Here is a 14,333-nt window from a genome sequence, read left to right as displayed (position 1 = left end):
TTCATTCCTTTTCAGTTTTATAGCCTGATCCAAATTTCTCTCCCAGTAATACAGGCTGTATGTCAGCTATGTGTGCACAGCTTCTATCCTGCACTTATTTCCACATCATGTGCTTTCCCATTTTTTTTTAGCCTGTTCACTCTGAGACTGTACATGATTTATGCCCTCTCCACACTGTGGAGATCTGTATACAACTACCTCCTGCTATCTCTAATACTGAGAGAAGGGAGAGGGAGAGAGCGAGGAACTGGAACCCTGATGGATTTGTATAAATTTTAAAAAAGTACTCCGCTAGATAAAGGACTTTTATGTACTCTGCAGCAGAAATATGATATAAAAAACATAATATGTTTAATCTAAGAAGCAACTGAGCAATAGACACAAATTCTATGTGAAGGTATACAAAGCCTTGAACTTTTCCAATAGGTCTGATGTGCCAAATATTTGGCTAATGCAAAAAACACCACTATAATTCAATACCCAGACTTTCATTGAAGAAGTTAATATCTTTTGAAAAATGTTTCCAGGACTAGTCAATCCATAAAAATACAGAATTTGCCAATGTGCATACTTTTGCTTTCTTCAGCAAATTTTAGTCCTGCAGTTATAAACAGAGGATTTGGAATAGAAAAAGCGTAATATAACAAAAATCCCCAAAGGTATTTAAAGTACAAACATTGCAGGACTTTGTGCAATAAAGGTGAAACAGATGGATGTTCATGCCTGGCGATAACTGCATCCCCAGCTGTGTCTCGAAGCTTTCTATCAACCTCTGGTGCCCCGTTTACTCTTGGTTACATAACCAGAAAGCATTGGAAGAGGGGGCTAATAAGGATGCAGAAGTTGTCAGGTCTCATATACCCCCTAAGCAAAATAGGGCTAATGTAATGGGCGCCAATAAGGAAAGTAGCTTGTCTCTTCAGAGAGGAAGAGAACTAGAACTCTAGTGCCACCTATAGGAAGTAGCAATCCTAAAAGTCAATATCGACTCTCTAACGAGCCTTGTCACATGACTTAGGATAAGTCAATTTGCATATTTCCTAGAGGAGCATTGCGGCTTAAAAGTCTCCTCACCTTGACATGCTTAACATGTCATTCCACAAGGAGAAACTTTACCCCTTGGATACCGGTCAGACGTCTCTCACCTAGCCAAACCAGATCTCAAAAGTAACACTGACGAGGGGCAGTTCCCCGAAACACAGAGTCTGCAAATTGAGATTCTGGTTCTGTCTTTTATCCTAAGTCATGTGACAAGACTCGTTAGAGCAATATTTTAGGATTGCTACTTCCTATAGGTGGCACTAGAGTTCTAGTCCTCTTCCTCTCTGAAAAGGCAATTTGCATATTTCCCAGAGGAGCATTGCGGCTTAAAAGTCTCCTCACCTTGACATGCTTAACATGTCACTCTCCGCAAGGAGAAATGTTACCCCTTGGATAAGGAAAGTAGGGCACCTCCTTTTACTTATCATTTTTAGACAGTTTTTCTTATAATCTCAGCCTACATAATACTGCCATATAGCGTCAAGATTACACTGCTATATGCAATCCATGAACTATAATATGGAAGGAACAATCAGAGTCCAAATAATGTTCCCTTAAAATGTATTTATAGACATTTTAGTTTTCTTCTGGGCTGTAGGTAATTGCTCAGAAAAGGGCTGTCGGTAATTTCTCAGTTTGTTCCCAACTTTCGCCAGAGAATATAAAGATAATGTATGTATTGTTTCTATGGAGTTACTGCTGAGATACTTGGGTACTGCACAAGCTCTGGCCCTTTGGTCTCTAAAATGTAAACTTCCTTAAAATCAGAATACCACTTTATAATCAAGTTCTGATTTTGAGTGATAACTACCCCCATGAGTCCCATTGTTGCTGTTAGCTAAACAAAAGCATTATCCAAATTATTGATTTAAATTGAATTTGCATAAATCTGTCTCCAGTTAGCTCCCTCTAGTGGTGGCTACGGATAGATAAAATGTTATCTTTAAAGAGGACCTGTCAACAGGTCAAAAGTGGCCTGTTTATGGTCTTATTTCATTCCCGGTGCTCACCGGAGTGTTCCATTTTTGGGATTTTTTAAATGTGCCATACGGTTCCAGAGATGACCTTTTTATTTATTGCTCATTTTTATGAGGCGTTGCTCACAGGATCCTCTGGGGCGTGCCTTTAGGTTGTTTTGCATAATTATGCTGTGAGCAACGCCGCCCTTGGTAAAAAAAAAAAGAAATTTGAACTAATTAAAAAAAAACATATCTCCGGATCCGTATAGTGGATTCTCAAAAAAAAAACAACTGAATACTCATGGGAGCAGTGGGGATGAATAAAATGCAAAAACTGGTCACTTTTGACCTGTTGAAAGGTCTTCTTTAAAGGAAGGCTGACAACTGATACATGCTGCCCAAACCACGGCAGCATGTATCAGACACTGGCTGTAAGATTTGAGCCAGTTATTTTCTTCTCCGAAATACCAGCTGGAGACCATGCCGTATGGGTGACTAGTCCAAAATGCCAGTCCCTGGCGGATTCTCCTTTGCCCACTCCCCTTGAATGACAGTTCTCTCCCTATGCACACACATAGGCATAGCTCTTTCTTCCCCTCCCTGTGTTGGTGACGTGCATTAGAGACTGGCTGCAGGATGGCCAACTTGATTTTGAATTTTTTTTAAAAAAATTCAAATTTTTTCAAAGATTCAAAAATTACAGACAGCCACAACATTTTACAGACACATTGGAAAACCATAATAAAATGATGATGATTAAAGCTATAATAATCCCTAGTTACAACAGAACAAGCAGTACCATAATACAACAAGTGCCAGTATTATCCCTGGTGATCAATATCGTACACATGCATATTAGTTATGACTGCCTGACATTAGTATTCAAGGAGGTGTACTATAGTCCAGAAAGATGAAGAGGGAAATATGTGCCTACTACAGCAGAGTATATATTGAAAAATACAAAAAGTCCCAAACATAAATGAAGCCCATATAGAATATCTGAGCTGACAAATACTATATACTCACATACCACAAAAAGTACTATTCAGGGTATAAATAAATACAAAACCCTTTCATGCTGTAAGTATCCCTCCTGCACATAATAGCGCTACGATCAATCACCTCCCTGAGCACAAAATCCTATGCTGGGATGATGCAGGCGGGCATTCAGTGCCCAACGCGTGTCGTCACTACACGTGGCTTCATCAGGGGTCTATCGCGTTGGGCACTGAATGCCCGCCTGCATCATCTATATGGGCTTCATTTATGTTTGGGACTTTTTGTATTTTTCAATATATACTCTGCTGTAGTAGGTACATACTTCCCTCTTCATCTTTCTGGACTATAGTACACCTCCTTGAATACTAATGTCAGGCAGTCATAACTAATATGCATGTGTACGATATTGATCACCAGGGATAATACTGGCACTTGTTGTATTATGGTACTGCTTGTTCTGTTGTAACTAGGGATGTTTTTTTGGAGCAGGTGGGCTTCAAATTAGTAGGTAACCCCACTATATTGATTTTACTTGTGTTTTAGCTATTTGGGTTTTTTGACGTTGTTTGTATGTATTTATATTTGTAATGAATAAAATTTATTGTAACTTATTATAACTAGTGTTGAGCGAGCACTAAAATGCTCGGGTGCTCGAAGCTCGGGCCGAGCTCGCCGTGATACTCGGGTGCTCGACCCGAGCAACGAGCCCAATGTTAGTCTATGGGAGACTCGAGCATTTTTGCGGCGGCTCCCCCGGCAGTCTTTTAAAAGCCTAACAAGTGCCCAAAAAAATAGTCACAGTGCTCAAATGACATGGGGACAGCATGGGGATCGCCCCAGGAAGCATTTAAGCCACTTTTACAGGCTCAAAATAAAACGTTCAAAAACGAAAGTGAAAGTGCTTTCCTGTGAAATATGTTAAGGATAGTGTTGAGCGATACCTTCCGATATCAGGAAATATCGTATCGGATTGGATCGGACCGATACCCAAAAAGTATCGGATATCGCCGATTCCGATACAGGAAACCAATGCAAGTCAATGGGACACAAATATCGGAATGAAAATAAACCCTTTCTTTCCTTGTAGGTTAATTCTACATGAAGGAAAACAACTAAGAATAATGTAGAATGTATTACATGAAAAGCCGGCAATTCATCAGCGGCTTACACCGGTACCCGACAATTTACAACAGAAAGAATAGAGCTTCACACATAGATTAGATAGATAGAAACATGTCAGTCACATATATATGAAGTACAATGACAGTGTTGGTTACTGTACTTGTCATTTAGTGTAAAGGATTTATTTAAAAAAATAATTGTGTTTTCATGCACTGTCTCTTTAAAAAAGCCGGCCGGCAATTCAGCTGCGGTACCCGACAATTTATAACAGACAGAATAGAGCTTCACACATAGATTAGATAGATAGAAACATGTCAGTCACATATATATGAAGTACAGTGACAGTGTTGCTTACTGTACTTGTCATTTAGTGTAAAGGATTTATTTAAAAATATAATAGTGTTTTCATGCACCGTCTCTTTAAAAAAGCCGGCCGGCAATTCAGCATCTGTACCCGACAATTTAGAATAGAAGGAATAGAGAATCACACATAGATTAGATAGATAGAAACATGTCAGCTCCATATATAATAAGTACAGTGACAGTGTTGGTTACTGTACTTGTCATTTAGTGTTAAAATAAAGGATTTATTAAAAAAAAAATTGGCGTGGGGTTCCCCTTAATTTTAGTCTCTAGCGGAGGTTAAGCAGACGGCTGGGGTAGATGTTTGAAGCCTGGGAAGGGGGTAATACCCACGGAGCTTCCCAGGCTACTAATATCAGCCCCCAGCTGAATACCTAGCCTTTACTAGCTATTAAAATGGGGGACCCCCTCAAAAAAATGACGTGGGGTCCCCCCTAATTTAATAGCTAGCAAAGGCTAGGCAGACAGCTGGGGCTGATATTAATAGCCCAGGAAGGGTGCCATGAATATTGGCCCCCTCCCAGGCTAGAAACACCAGCCGTCAGCCGCCCCAGAAATGGCGCATCCATAGGATGCGCCAATTCTGGCACTTAGCCTCGCTCTTCCACGCTGCCCTGGTGCGGTGGCAGGGGGTAATAGGGTTGGGGTTCATGTCAGCGCCAGCTGCCATGAAGCCCAGGTTAGTAATGATGGGCGTCTATAAGACACCCCCATTACTAACCTACAAAGTGTTAAAAAGAAAAAACACACTACACCCAGAAAAAAATAATTTATTTGAAATAAAACACACAATTTTATTTAATTCTTAGTTTACTAAAAAAAAATAGTTACCTTTCCACGTTCCTGCGCTGATCTCCCATGCACAGCTGTCACATCTGGAGATGGTGACAGCTGTGCATGGCTGTTGTAAGCTCACACTGCCGGGAACACGTCCGCTCCCGGCAGCGTGAGCCACTGACTGAGGTCACCGGAGTGCATTCAGGCAGCGCAGCTCCGGAGACCTCCTTTACGGCACTGCTGTACCGTGGGAATTTCTCACGATACAGCAGGGCCGTAAAGGAGCTAACCGGAGCAGCGCTGCCTAAACTCCGGCGAACCCGCTTATGCAATGACGGGGCTGCTTTACGGCCCCATCATTCTAGCGGCGGCAGCGGTTCAGAGCGGTCACATTCTATGTGGCTGCTCTAAACTGGAGATCATCGTGGGACACTCGTGGACTACTACGGAGGGGTAAGGATAAGGTTGTGGTTTATTATTTTATATTTTATTACAGGAGATCGATGGTTTCGGGGAATTAGGTGTCTAGGTGAGTATAGGTGTAGTTTTTTATTTTTTACTTTATTTTAGGTGGCGATCGGCGGGGACAGGTAATGTATGAACTAATTTATTGTAGGCAACCACTGGCCACCAATGACATGTATTTAAAATTTATTGGGGACACAGTAGGGCAATTTAAATAGCAGGATCAGGCTGATGGGAACTACTGCTCCCATCGAGCTGATCCTGCTGGCACGAGTGGACGGGGGATAGACATAGGCCGATGGGAGTAGTAGTGTCACATCGGCCTATGTCTGCCTGCACGCACACACCCGCAGACATCGCGCACACATCGCACAGACACCGCAGACATCGCACAGACACCGCGCACACCCGCACACATCCCGCACACATCGCACAGACACCGCAGACATCGCACAGACACCGCGCACCCCCGCACACATCGCACAGACACCGCACACACTCGCAGACACACGCACAGACACCCACACACACCAATCATGACGGGCTGATCGTCTGGGAGGTGACGCTGTGCGGCCAGCCAATCACTGTAATGCCCACAAACAACATGGCTGCGGCATTACAGTGACTGGCTGGCAATCCCTGCATGTTCATTGGCTCTGTAAAGAGCACCAAACATGCAGGGCGGAGACCCGAGCTCCCGCCCGAGTAACCCGGAAATGCTCGGTGCTCGCCGAACATCCCGAGTAGCGTGATGCTCGGGCGAGTACCGAGCAGTGTCGAGCATGTTCGCTCAACACTAATTATAACGTATTATAATTTATTGAAGTATTGTTGGGTGATCACTGCTTCATAGCACACCTCTTTTCCTTTTTTCACGTGTATTTATGTGGTGTGCAGCATGTTGATTCCCTTTTTGATTTGGATGGTGCCCTCCATAGTTTAGTGTTTAAAGCTATAATAATCTGTAAGTTTCCTACTTTTTTAAAATTCATGGACACAGCATATTTTTTTTTACGGACAGGGGGAAAAGGTGCCTTATTTTTACAGACAGTCCAGGAATTTCTAGACAATTGGCTGTCCGAATCAGTTCAGTAGCAGAGTCAGCCCCTACTTTGTCTCTGCATCAGCCTTGACAGAGAAGGGGGTTGGCTTAGCTAATGAACTGAGTCAGACAGTCAGCCTCCTTCAAATATATCACCCGTAAAAGAGGAGGGGACCTAAACTGAGATCAGGACAACAGTAAAGTTTTCGTACTTCCTATTAATTTCCATTTTTAAAAAAATCTAAACATCTTTTAATGTCCCCTGTACAATCCCTTTAAACAGAGTGATGGAATAATAGTAGATAAATAGACAAACTATAATTTTTATTAAATGATGAGCCAGCGCTTAAAATGATGAGAAAGAGGAACACAAGTAAGATCATTTTCTGTCATGGGTGTGTCAGAGGTGACAGACAGTTGCCCTGCAGTGGGTTGCAGGAGATCTCTACGTTTGGCATTGCAGACAGCTGCTTAGATAGGAGGCTGTCTTTAGGACCTAGTGACTACCTCTCTCTTGCTAATTTGTTCTCTGGCCTGGTGTGTCTGAGAGGGAGTCGCTGGCTCTATCCATTTCTACTTGTGATGCTTAGCAGGAGCTATACTTCGTCCTCTCTGAAGTTTGAGGCCATGTGCACATTTGGAGTTCATCTAAAGCTAAGCCATTTTCCCCTGTTTTGTCCACCCTTGTTGTCTTTAGAGTTTTAGTGGAGGTTGACTAGTGCTCATCTCCTTCCATCCCTAGCCGTAGCTTTACGCCAGGGAAATTAGGACGAGGCACGCAATCGGCGATTGCTGAAGAGGCAATATAGGGATGTTAGTTGAGACAGGGTGATGCCAGACCAGAATAGGAGGTCTCCACTTCCCCCTTTCCCTAGTGTCTGGGCTCCCTCTCCCTTTTCCCTCTGTGTTGCACTTACACCTGGCGTGATACTTTCCTCTCCATGACATTTGTTTCTGGAGTTATGGACTTTATATATTATCATAAACCCTTAAAATTCCAATGTCATACAATGACTGCAGGGATGGGCAACTGGCAGAGAAAACTACGGCTAGAAGGAAGCACAAGTGGATTCTATGTGTCCTGGATTTCATCATTCACAGATTCTCACCTTTCTGTAATATGGAGATATTGACTACTGATCTCAATTCTAGGTTATACACTTTATAGATTACTTCCTATGGGGCAAGAACAAAACTAATCACAGAGGATTTTATCTAGTTTGGAATATTTTAGCAGTTTTTCTTATTGTTGCAGCACTAAGTACCCGATGCTCTTGATTAAGACACTGGGATATAGTGGTATGAGGCCATTGATAAGTCGGAAAAGCTATTAACATTTGGGGTGAATACACATGTAGCATATTTTCTGTGGATGTTCTGCTTTGCATGTGTAAAGCCTGCAGTGTTATACAACACCAGCTAAGTAGATCTACAGTACAGACCAAAAGTTTGGACACACCTTCTCATTTAAAGATTTTTCTGCATTTTCATGACTATGAAAATTGTACATTCACAATGAAGGCATCAAAACTATGAATTAACACATGTGGAATTATATACTTAACAAAAAAGTGTGAAACAACTGAAAATATGTCTTATATTCTAGGTTCTTCAAAGTAGCCACCTTTTGCTTTGATGACCGCGACCAATCAGCGATTTTGGCGCCAAATTTAAACAATGCTCTGCTGATTGCGCCCAGTCGGCCGCATACATATTCTAGAATACCCGATACGTTAGAATTGGGCCACCATCTAGTTTTTTAATAAAATCCACATAGGATAAAACCTGAGGCTTGTGTAAACTGAGAGGAGTCGCAGTGTACTGGGGGAACAGTGTTGACTTGGACATTGGGAGCGGTACTGAACTGGAGGCCAGAGCAGTAGTAGACTGGAGGGCAGAACGATAGTGGACTGGAGGCAAGCGCGGTAGTAGACTGGAAGCCAGAGCAGTAGTAGACTGGAGGCCAGAATGATAGTGGACTGGAGGTCAAAGCGGTAGTAGCCTGGAGGCCAGAGCAGTAGTAAACTGGAGGCCAGAATGATAGTGGACTGGAGGCCAGAGCGATAGTAGTCTGGAGCCTAGAACAATAGTGGACTGGAGGTCAGAACGATAGTGGACTGGAGGCCAGAGAGGTAGTGGACTGGAGGCCAGAGCATTAGTGAACCGGAGGCAAAAGCGGTTTTCTGGCTGAAGTTTGGGAGTGGTCTACCAAATCATAAGACATGACGTGGGCCTGAGAGAGGCTGTAATGAGATTCACCCAGCATATTTGTGCAAGTCTTGAATAAAGAAGTACTTCATCTGGTTTACAGAGCAAGGCCCGGATGACACAGAGCAGACAGAGAGACTTGAGAGTCTGGCAAAAGAGCAAAAGGGCTCACAAGGGTTCTATGAAGGCCATCAGTGAAGTAGGGTTGGCTATTCATATATGATGATAAGAGACAAGCTATAGTAGAGGTCTAGAAGTTCAGTAGTGCGGTGTGTGAACCCCATACACATTGGGTAAATGTCATCAGAAAATTGGTTTGGCCGGCAGCTATGTCCCTCCAACTATCCCATACATAGGGACGTTCAGCTCGGCCGAGCGTCTGAGTTCTCTATGAGAGAGCTACTGCCAAAATCATTTAGTAGTGGCTTATCTTCCAAAGAACAAAAGTATTTGCTGCTGAAATTCAACAGGCAAGATCCTTCTCTCCCGATACCTGAGAGTTCGAAAGCCCCTATAAGAATTAGGTTGTTGGCCAATGCCGCCAATATTGGTGGGTTTAGCTGACATCAGTCAAATGTGTATGGAGTCTTTAAGACTGAAAGGAACTGTCCCTGGGAAAGGAGAGACAGTGTGCTGGGGCTTTTGAGGATTAGAGTCGAACATGGCAGACTCTTGGAGGGAAGAGAAAAGCAAGAGCAGATAGAGGTTGGGGGGATATTGAGGTCAAAGTTTAGACAAACAAGAGTGGGACTCAAGTGAGCAGAAGGTCTGAACGGTGGAGTCAGAATTCTTGAGATTAGAACTGAGGGACAAGTGACTTCAATCCTTAGGTACAAAGTAAAGATAAAAGAGTGAGGCATGGGATAAGTAGAGAGGCCTCTAGAGAGTGAGCCCTGTGCGCACAGAGACACAACCATGTGAGGGAAGCAAAAGATAAGTTGAGACCAGTATGATGTAACATAGTCCTTGGTGTGGTCCCTGTGGAGAGAACCAGGACTTAAGATAGAAGGTTACATTTCATCAATAGTATCAGATCGGTGGATCTCCAACACCCAGACTCTTACCCTTCAGTTGTTTGCATCTCTTTCCGGTCGCCAGATGTATACGGTACACAGAACTGGAGAAGCGCAGTGTGAAGTGGTCGTTAGATACTGTAGCTCTGCTGCCATTCAAGTCCATAGAATATGAGCTTCATTATACAGGAACAGCTACTAAAAAGTGTACAGAGTCCTGCTGTTCTGGCTCTGGGCAATGTGTAATTCTGGATGCGGAAAGAGTTGCAAACGGCTGATGGGTGAGGGTCCTAAATGATGAACCTCCACAATTTGAAATTAACTATCTATTCTAAGGATTAGTCCAAGACCACCCCATTTAAGTGACTGCACAACTTTGCGTATATTGAAACCACCAAGATTCTGTACCTCATATAAGTGTTGAAACAAACAAGCATATTGTGCCACTTAAAGTGACAGCAACCAAACGGCCTCTATGCCCCTTTATACATCACCAACATTAAAAATTAAACTTTTTGAATTACATTTTTCTGTTTTAAAGCTCATTTAAGTCTCCCATACCAATATAAAAATGTTGCGTTGCTAAAGAGGGTGGAGAATAGGTTTATACAAATCAGGCTGTGAGGGAGGGGGATGTTCTTACATCGAACAGATCTTACCTGAATATAAGTACACAACGGGACCTAAAAGACAAAAAAAACAGACAATTGTTAGGACTTTAGAGTAGACATAAACTCAACTGTGTTTACTGTAAATGACTGATCTATTACCATTTCTGTTGCATGTAATTCTAAGGAAAAGATTTGTAGGCCAATCATTTGCCACAAATATGTAAATGTCTGATGTAAATGCCGCTGTTCTCCTGAATGAGGCGTTGTTTTTCTTTTGCTCCTGTGCCTCTCCGTTCTTGAGGTATCATTAGTGTTGAGCGAGCATGTTCGGTTAACCCTTTCGGTGAGTATGCTCGGGCGAGCACCGAGTATTTACAGCTGCTCGGTGATAAGGTTGAATCGCTCTCGTGTGCATGATTTGCGACTGTTTGACAGCTTTAATACATGTGAGGAATGCCTGTTTCTTTCGCATTCCTCACATGTATTAAAGCTGTCAAACAGTTGCAAATCATGCACACGGGAGTGATTCAAACATATCACCGAGTACGCTGAAGATACTCAGTACTCGCCCGAGCATACTCGCCAAAAGTGTTAACAGAACATACTCGTTCATCACTATATATCATGCTTTCTTTCCTATATCTAAATTGTATCTATTTAGCCAAGTGGGCATGATCCATAACTCTTTTCTGTGGATGTATTCTTTCAGGGCCATGCCCAATTGGCTAAAAAGAATAGATTTATACCTTGGCAATAAAGGGCCATATCTCAGGAATGGTGAGGAGCAGAAACAAAAGAAAAACAATGTCGGATTCAGGAGAACAGGGGCATTTATATAAGGTAAAAAAAAATTACATATTTATGGCAAGTAACAGGTCATTTATAACTGTTATTTCCTATGTCACAGTGTGGCCATTGAAACTCCCTCAGGCACCTAGGTTAGATGCGCCTGCTATCTCTGCATCCTTTCTAGTTAGTTTCTGGCTAGTAGTAAACTGAAGATCATTTGCATAAAGCAAAGAACATCAAAGTATAAACCATGGCACATTTCTCCATGTTTTGTGCTGCGTACATCAGAGGCATGGTAAGCAGTCATTAGGCTGGAGACAGGCAACACAGCATCACACTACTGACAGTATGGCATGTAGGAAGCTCAGCTTCACCTCCCTCCTCCCCCCCTCCCTGCACAGTGACCACTGCATGTAACACTGAGCATGCTCACACTCTTCCATACGTGTGACAAGTCTAATTGCTTGATAGAAATCAAATATCTGCAATAGTAATATTGTCACTGATGACCAAAATGGTAACGATATCTACAGCACAACAATCTTTTACATTTTGAAACTCGCCTGCTAAAAAGTTTGGATGTGGTTGTAATTCTGCATAAAGCGGGGGAGGGGATGCAGAAGGTAAAATGATGCTGTACGTTAACTACCCTATAATTATGTTTCATTAGCATTTTTGTGTAAATTGCTTACTCTGCTATAATGAAGCTGTGGTAACACCAAGATATAATAACATAATAACAGAGTCGCTAAATGCTTCCACCACAGGCACAATAATGTTCTGACATCGGTGGATGGCCTCTTTTAACTATTTTTTTTTTTTCAGAGTGAGAATTATTTGGACATGTGTTCACGGGGCCTGACCATGAATCTGTGGAATGAGATCCACAAGAGCCAGAAAGTTATATAACACTTTTTTTCTATAGGCACCAATGTGTCAGACACAATAAAGCAGTGTTTTGGGTGATTTTTATTCACTTGTCCTAGTTAGTGCTTTGTGTGTTAAAAAGACAGAATAATCACCAAAATACTGATGACAACTCCTAAGAGTAAAGTCGCACATAAATATGGAGTCATTTTATACGGCGGTGATATAACGTAAGGGTTTTTATTTTACAAACAAAAAAAAAGAAGGAATAAATACCTTTAATTAGCAATTGATTTTGTCTAAGCAGGTAATCACTATAGAATTGAAATATCTGCCATCTTGTTACACTGGCAGAAACCTGTCCTAAAGTGTTAATACAGGACAGGTGCATGTGAGCATGTGCAATAGGAAGCTTCGCTGCTGTGACCTGAAGTTAACGTATACGATGTACAGCCAAGCTACCTGTCCAGAAGGACCTTTCCAAAGAATAGTGGTTAGAACCACAACGATCACTAAGTTATCATCTGTACTTCGGATAAATGTGAGCGAAATCCACTCTCTTCTATGCCTTTTGAGCTCCAAATTAATAAGATTTGTTTTACAAGAGCTTTGGAAATCAATACAGCACAGCCTTGTATGGTGTACTCAGGATTTCGGCTTTATTAGCACATGCAAGCTACTTAAGTAGTGTCACAGACCAAGAAAAGTTCCCTCCGAAATATGTAGCCAATAGGAACTTTAGGGGAGTGAATAGGAATGTGTTGGAAATAAACACTTAAGAGGATCTGTGACTTGCCATAAATACATAATTTTTTTACCTGGTGTAAAAGCCGCTATTCTCCTGAATAATAATAATCTTTTTATTTATATAGTGCCAACATATTCCGCAGCACTTTACAATTCAGACAATTTATTGGCACTGTCCCCATTGGGGCTCACAATCTACATTCCCTATCAGTATGTCTTTGGAGTGTGGGAGGAAACCAGAGAACCCAGAGGAAACCCACGCAAACACAGGGAGAACATAGAAACTCCTTGCAGATGTTGTCCTTGGTGGGATTTGAACCCAGGACCCCAGCGCTGGAAGGCTGCAGTGCTAACCACTGAGCTACCATCCAGCATTGTTTTTCTTTTGGTTCTGCACCTTTCCATTGCTTAGATATGGAACAATTTTCCATGTATATAAATCTAGTCTTTTTAACCAGTTGGACCACGCCCAGTTGGCTAAAACAGACTAGACTTATATATAGGGAAAAAAGGGTCAGTTGATACCTAACGTCCAGTATTTTTTCATCCATTTGTATTTCTTATTCCAGTATCTGCAGCTTGTAGGTCTTGACTTAACTCCCACCATGCTGTGACAGTCGCAGACCACTGCATATGGTTTCTATATATACAGTGTTGCAAATGTAGCACCCTGAGGATTCGGCTGCTACAGGGGTATTGCACCTCAACCCAGAGGTGTGATATTCCACTCCCGGGTAAGGATGGAGTGTGGAACTGAGCTCGGTAGGCTGCATGCACTACATACATCCCATTTCCGAGGAACAGGCCGACGGTACTCCCACTTAGAAATGTGCAGGTACGACCGAGTCTGTTCCTGGCTGGAGTGGGAGGGGGGTGGTACATCCCATGTAGTGTAGGGGCAGATAGGGGGAGCAGCCTGGGTAAAGATAGGAGCTCATTGGGTGCTGGTCACCTGAGCTCACACATAGAGGGTGTATATAAGGTGGGCACCAACAAAGATCAGGGTCAGTCTGTCAGAATCAGGAAGAGGAGCAGAGCAGAGCCCTAGAGAGAGAGAGAGTGGAGCAGAGAAAGAGAGACCCAGAGCACAGAAGAAAAGGACTCTGAGATCCCAACTAAAATCCCCGGGTGAAGAGTCGGCATCAGGGTACCGGAACCCAAGCTGGTGGGGGTGAAAACATTCCCCAGCCAGAGACCGGAGACCGTGGGCAGCGTTTGCCACGGTCACCCATCACATCCACCCCGAAGGCACACCACATGAAGGGTCAGGGAACCCAGGGCCAAGGGTGTCCCAACAGAAGGCCCGAGGGAGCTGGACCTAGGTGGATTA

At 42.8% G+C, this 14,333-nt stretch overlaps 1 protein-coding gene and 1 long non-coding RNA gene across 2 annotated transcripts in view; one reads left to right on the top strand and one right to left on the bottom strand.

The window, feature by feature from the left end:
• The window catches only part of LOC141171576 (uncharacterized), a 158,196-nt gene that overhangs the window by 68,166 nt on the left and 75,697 nt on the right, over positions 1-14,333 (top strand). The window lies entirely within an intron of this gene.
• MXRA8 (matrix remodeling associated 8) overlaps positions 1-14,333 on the bottom strand; it is a 72,394-nt gene that overhangs the window by 16,251 nt on the left and 41,810 nt on the right. The window contains exon 2 of the mRNA XM_073656848.1: positions 10,649-10,672. Coding sequence (XP_073512949.1) covers positions 10,649-10,672 — 24 coding nt within the window. The remainder of the gene's footprint in view (positions 1-10,648; positions 10,673-14,333) is intronic.

This window comes from Phyllobates terribilis, unplaced genomic scaffold (genome assembly GCF_046119375.1).
Source record: "Phyllobates terribilis strain yellow unplaced genomic scaffold, ASM4611937v1 Scaffold_12__6_contigs__length_324123572, whole genome shotgun sequence".
Lineage (NCBI taxonomy): Eukaryota > Metazoa > Chordata > Amphibia > Anura > Dendrobatidae > Phyllobates > Phyllobates terribilis.
This window is presented reverse-complemented; position numbering and strand designations above follow the sequence as displayed.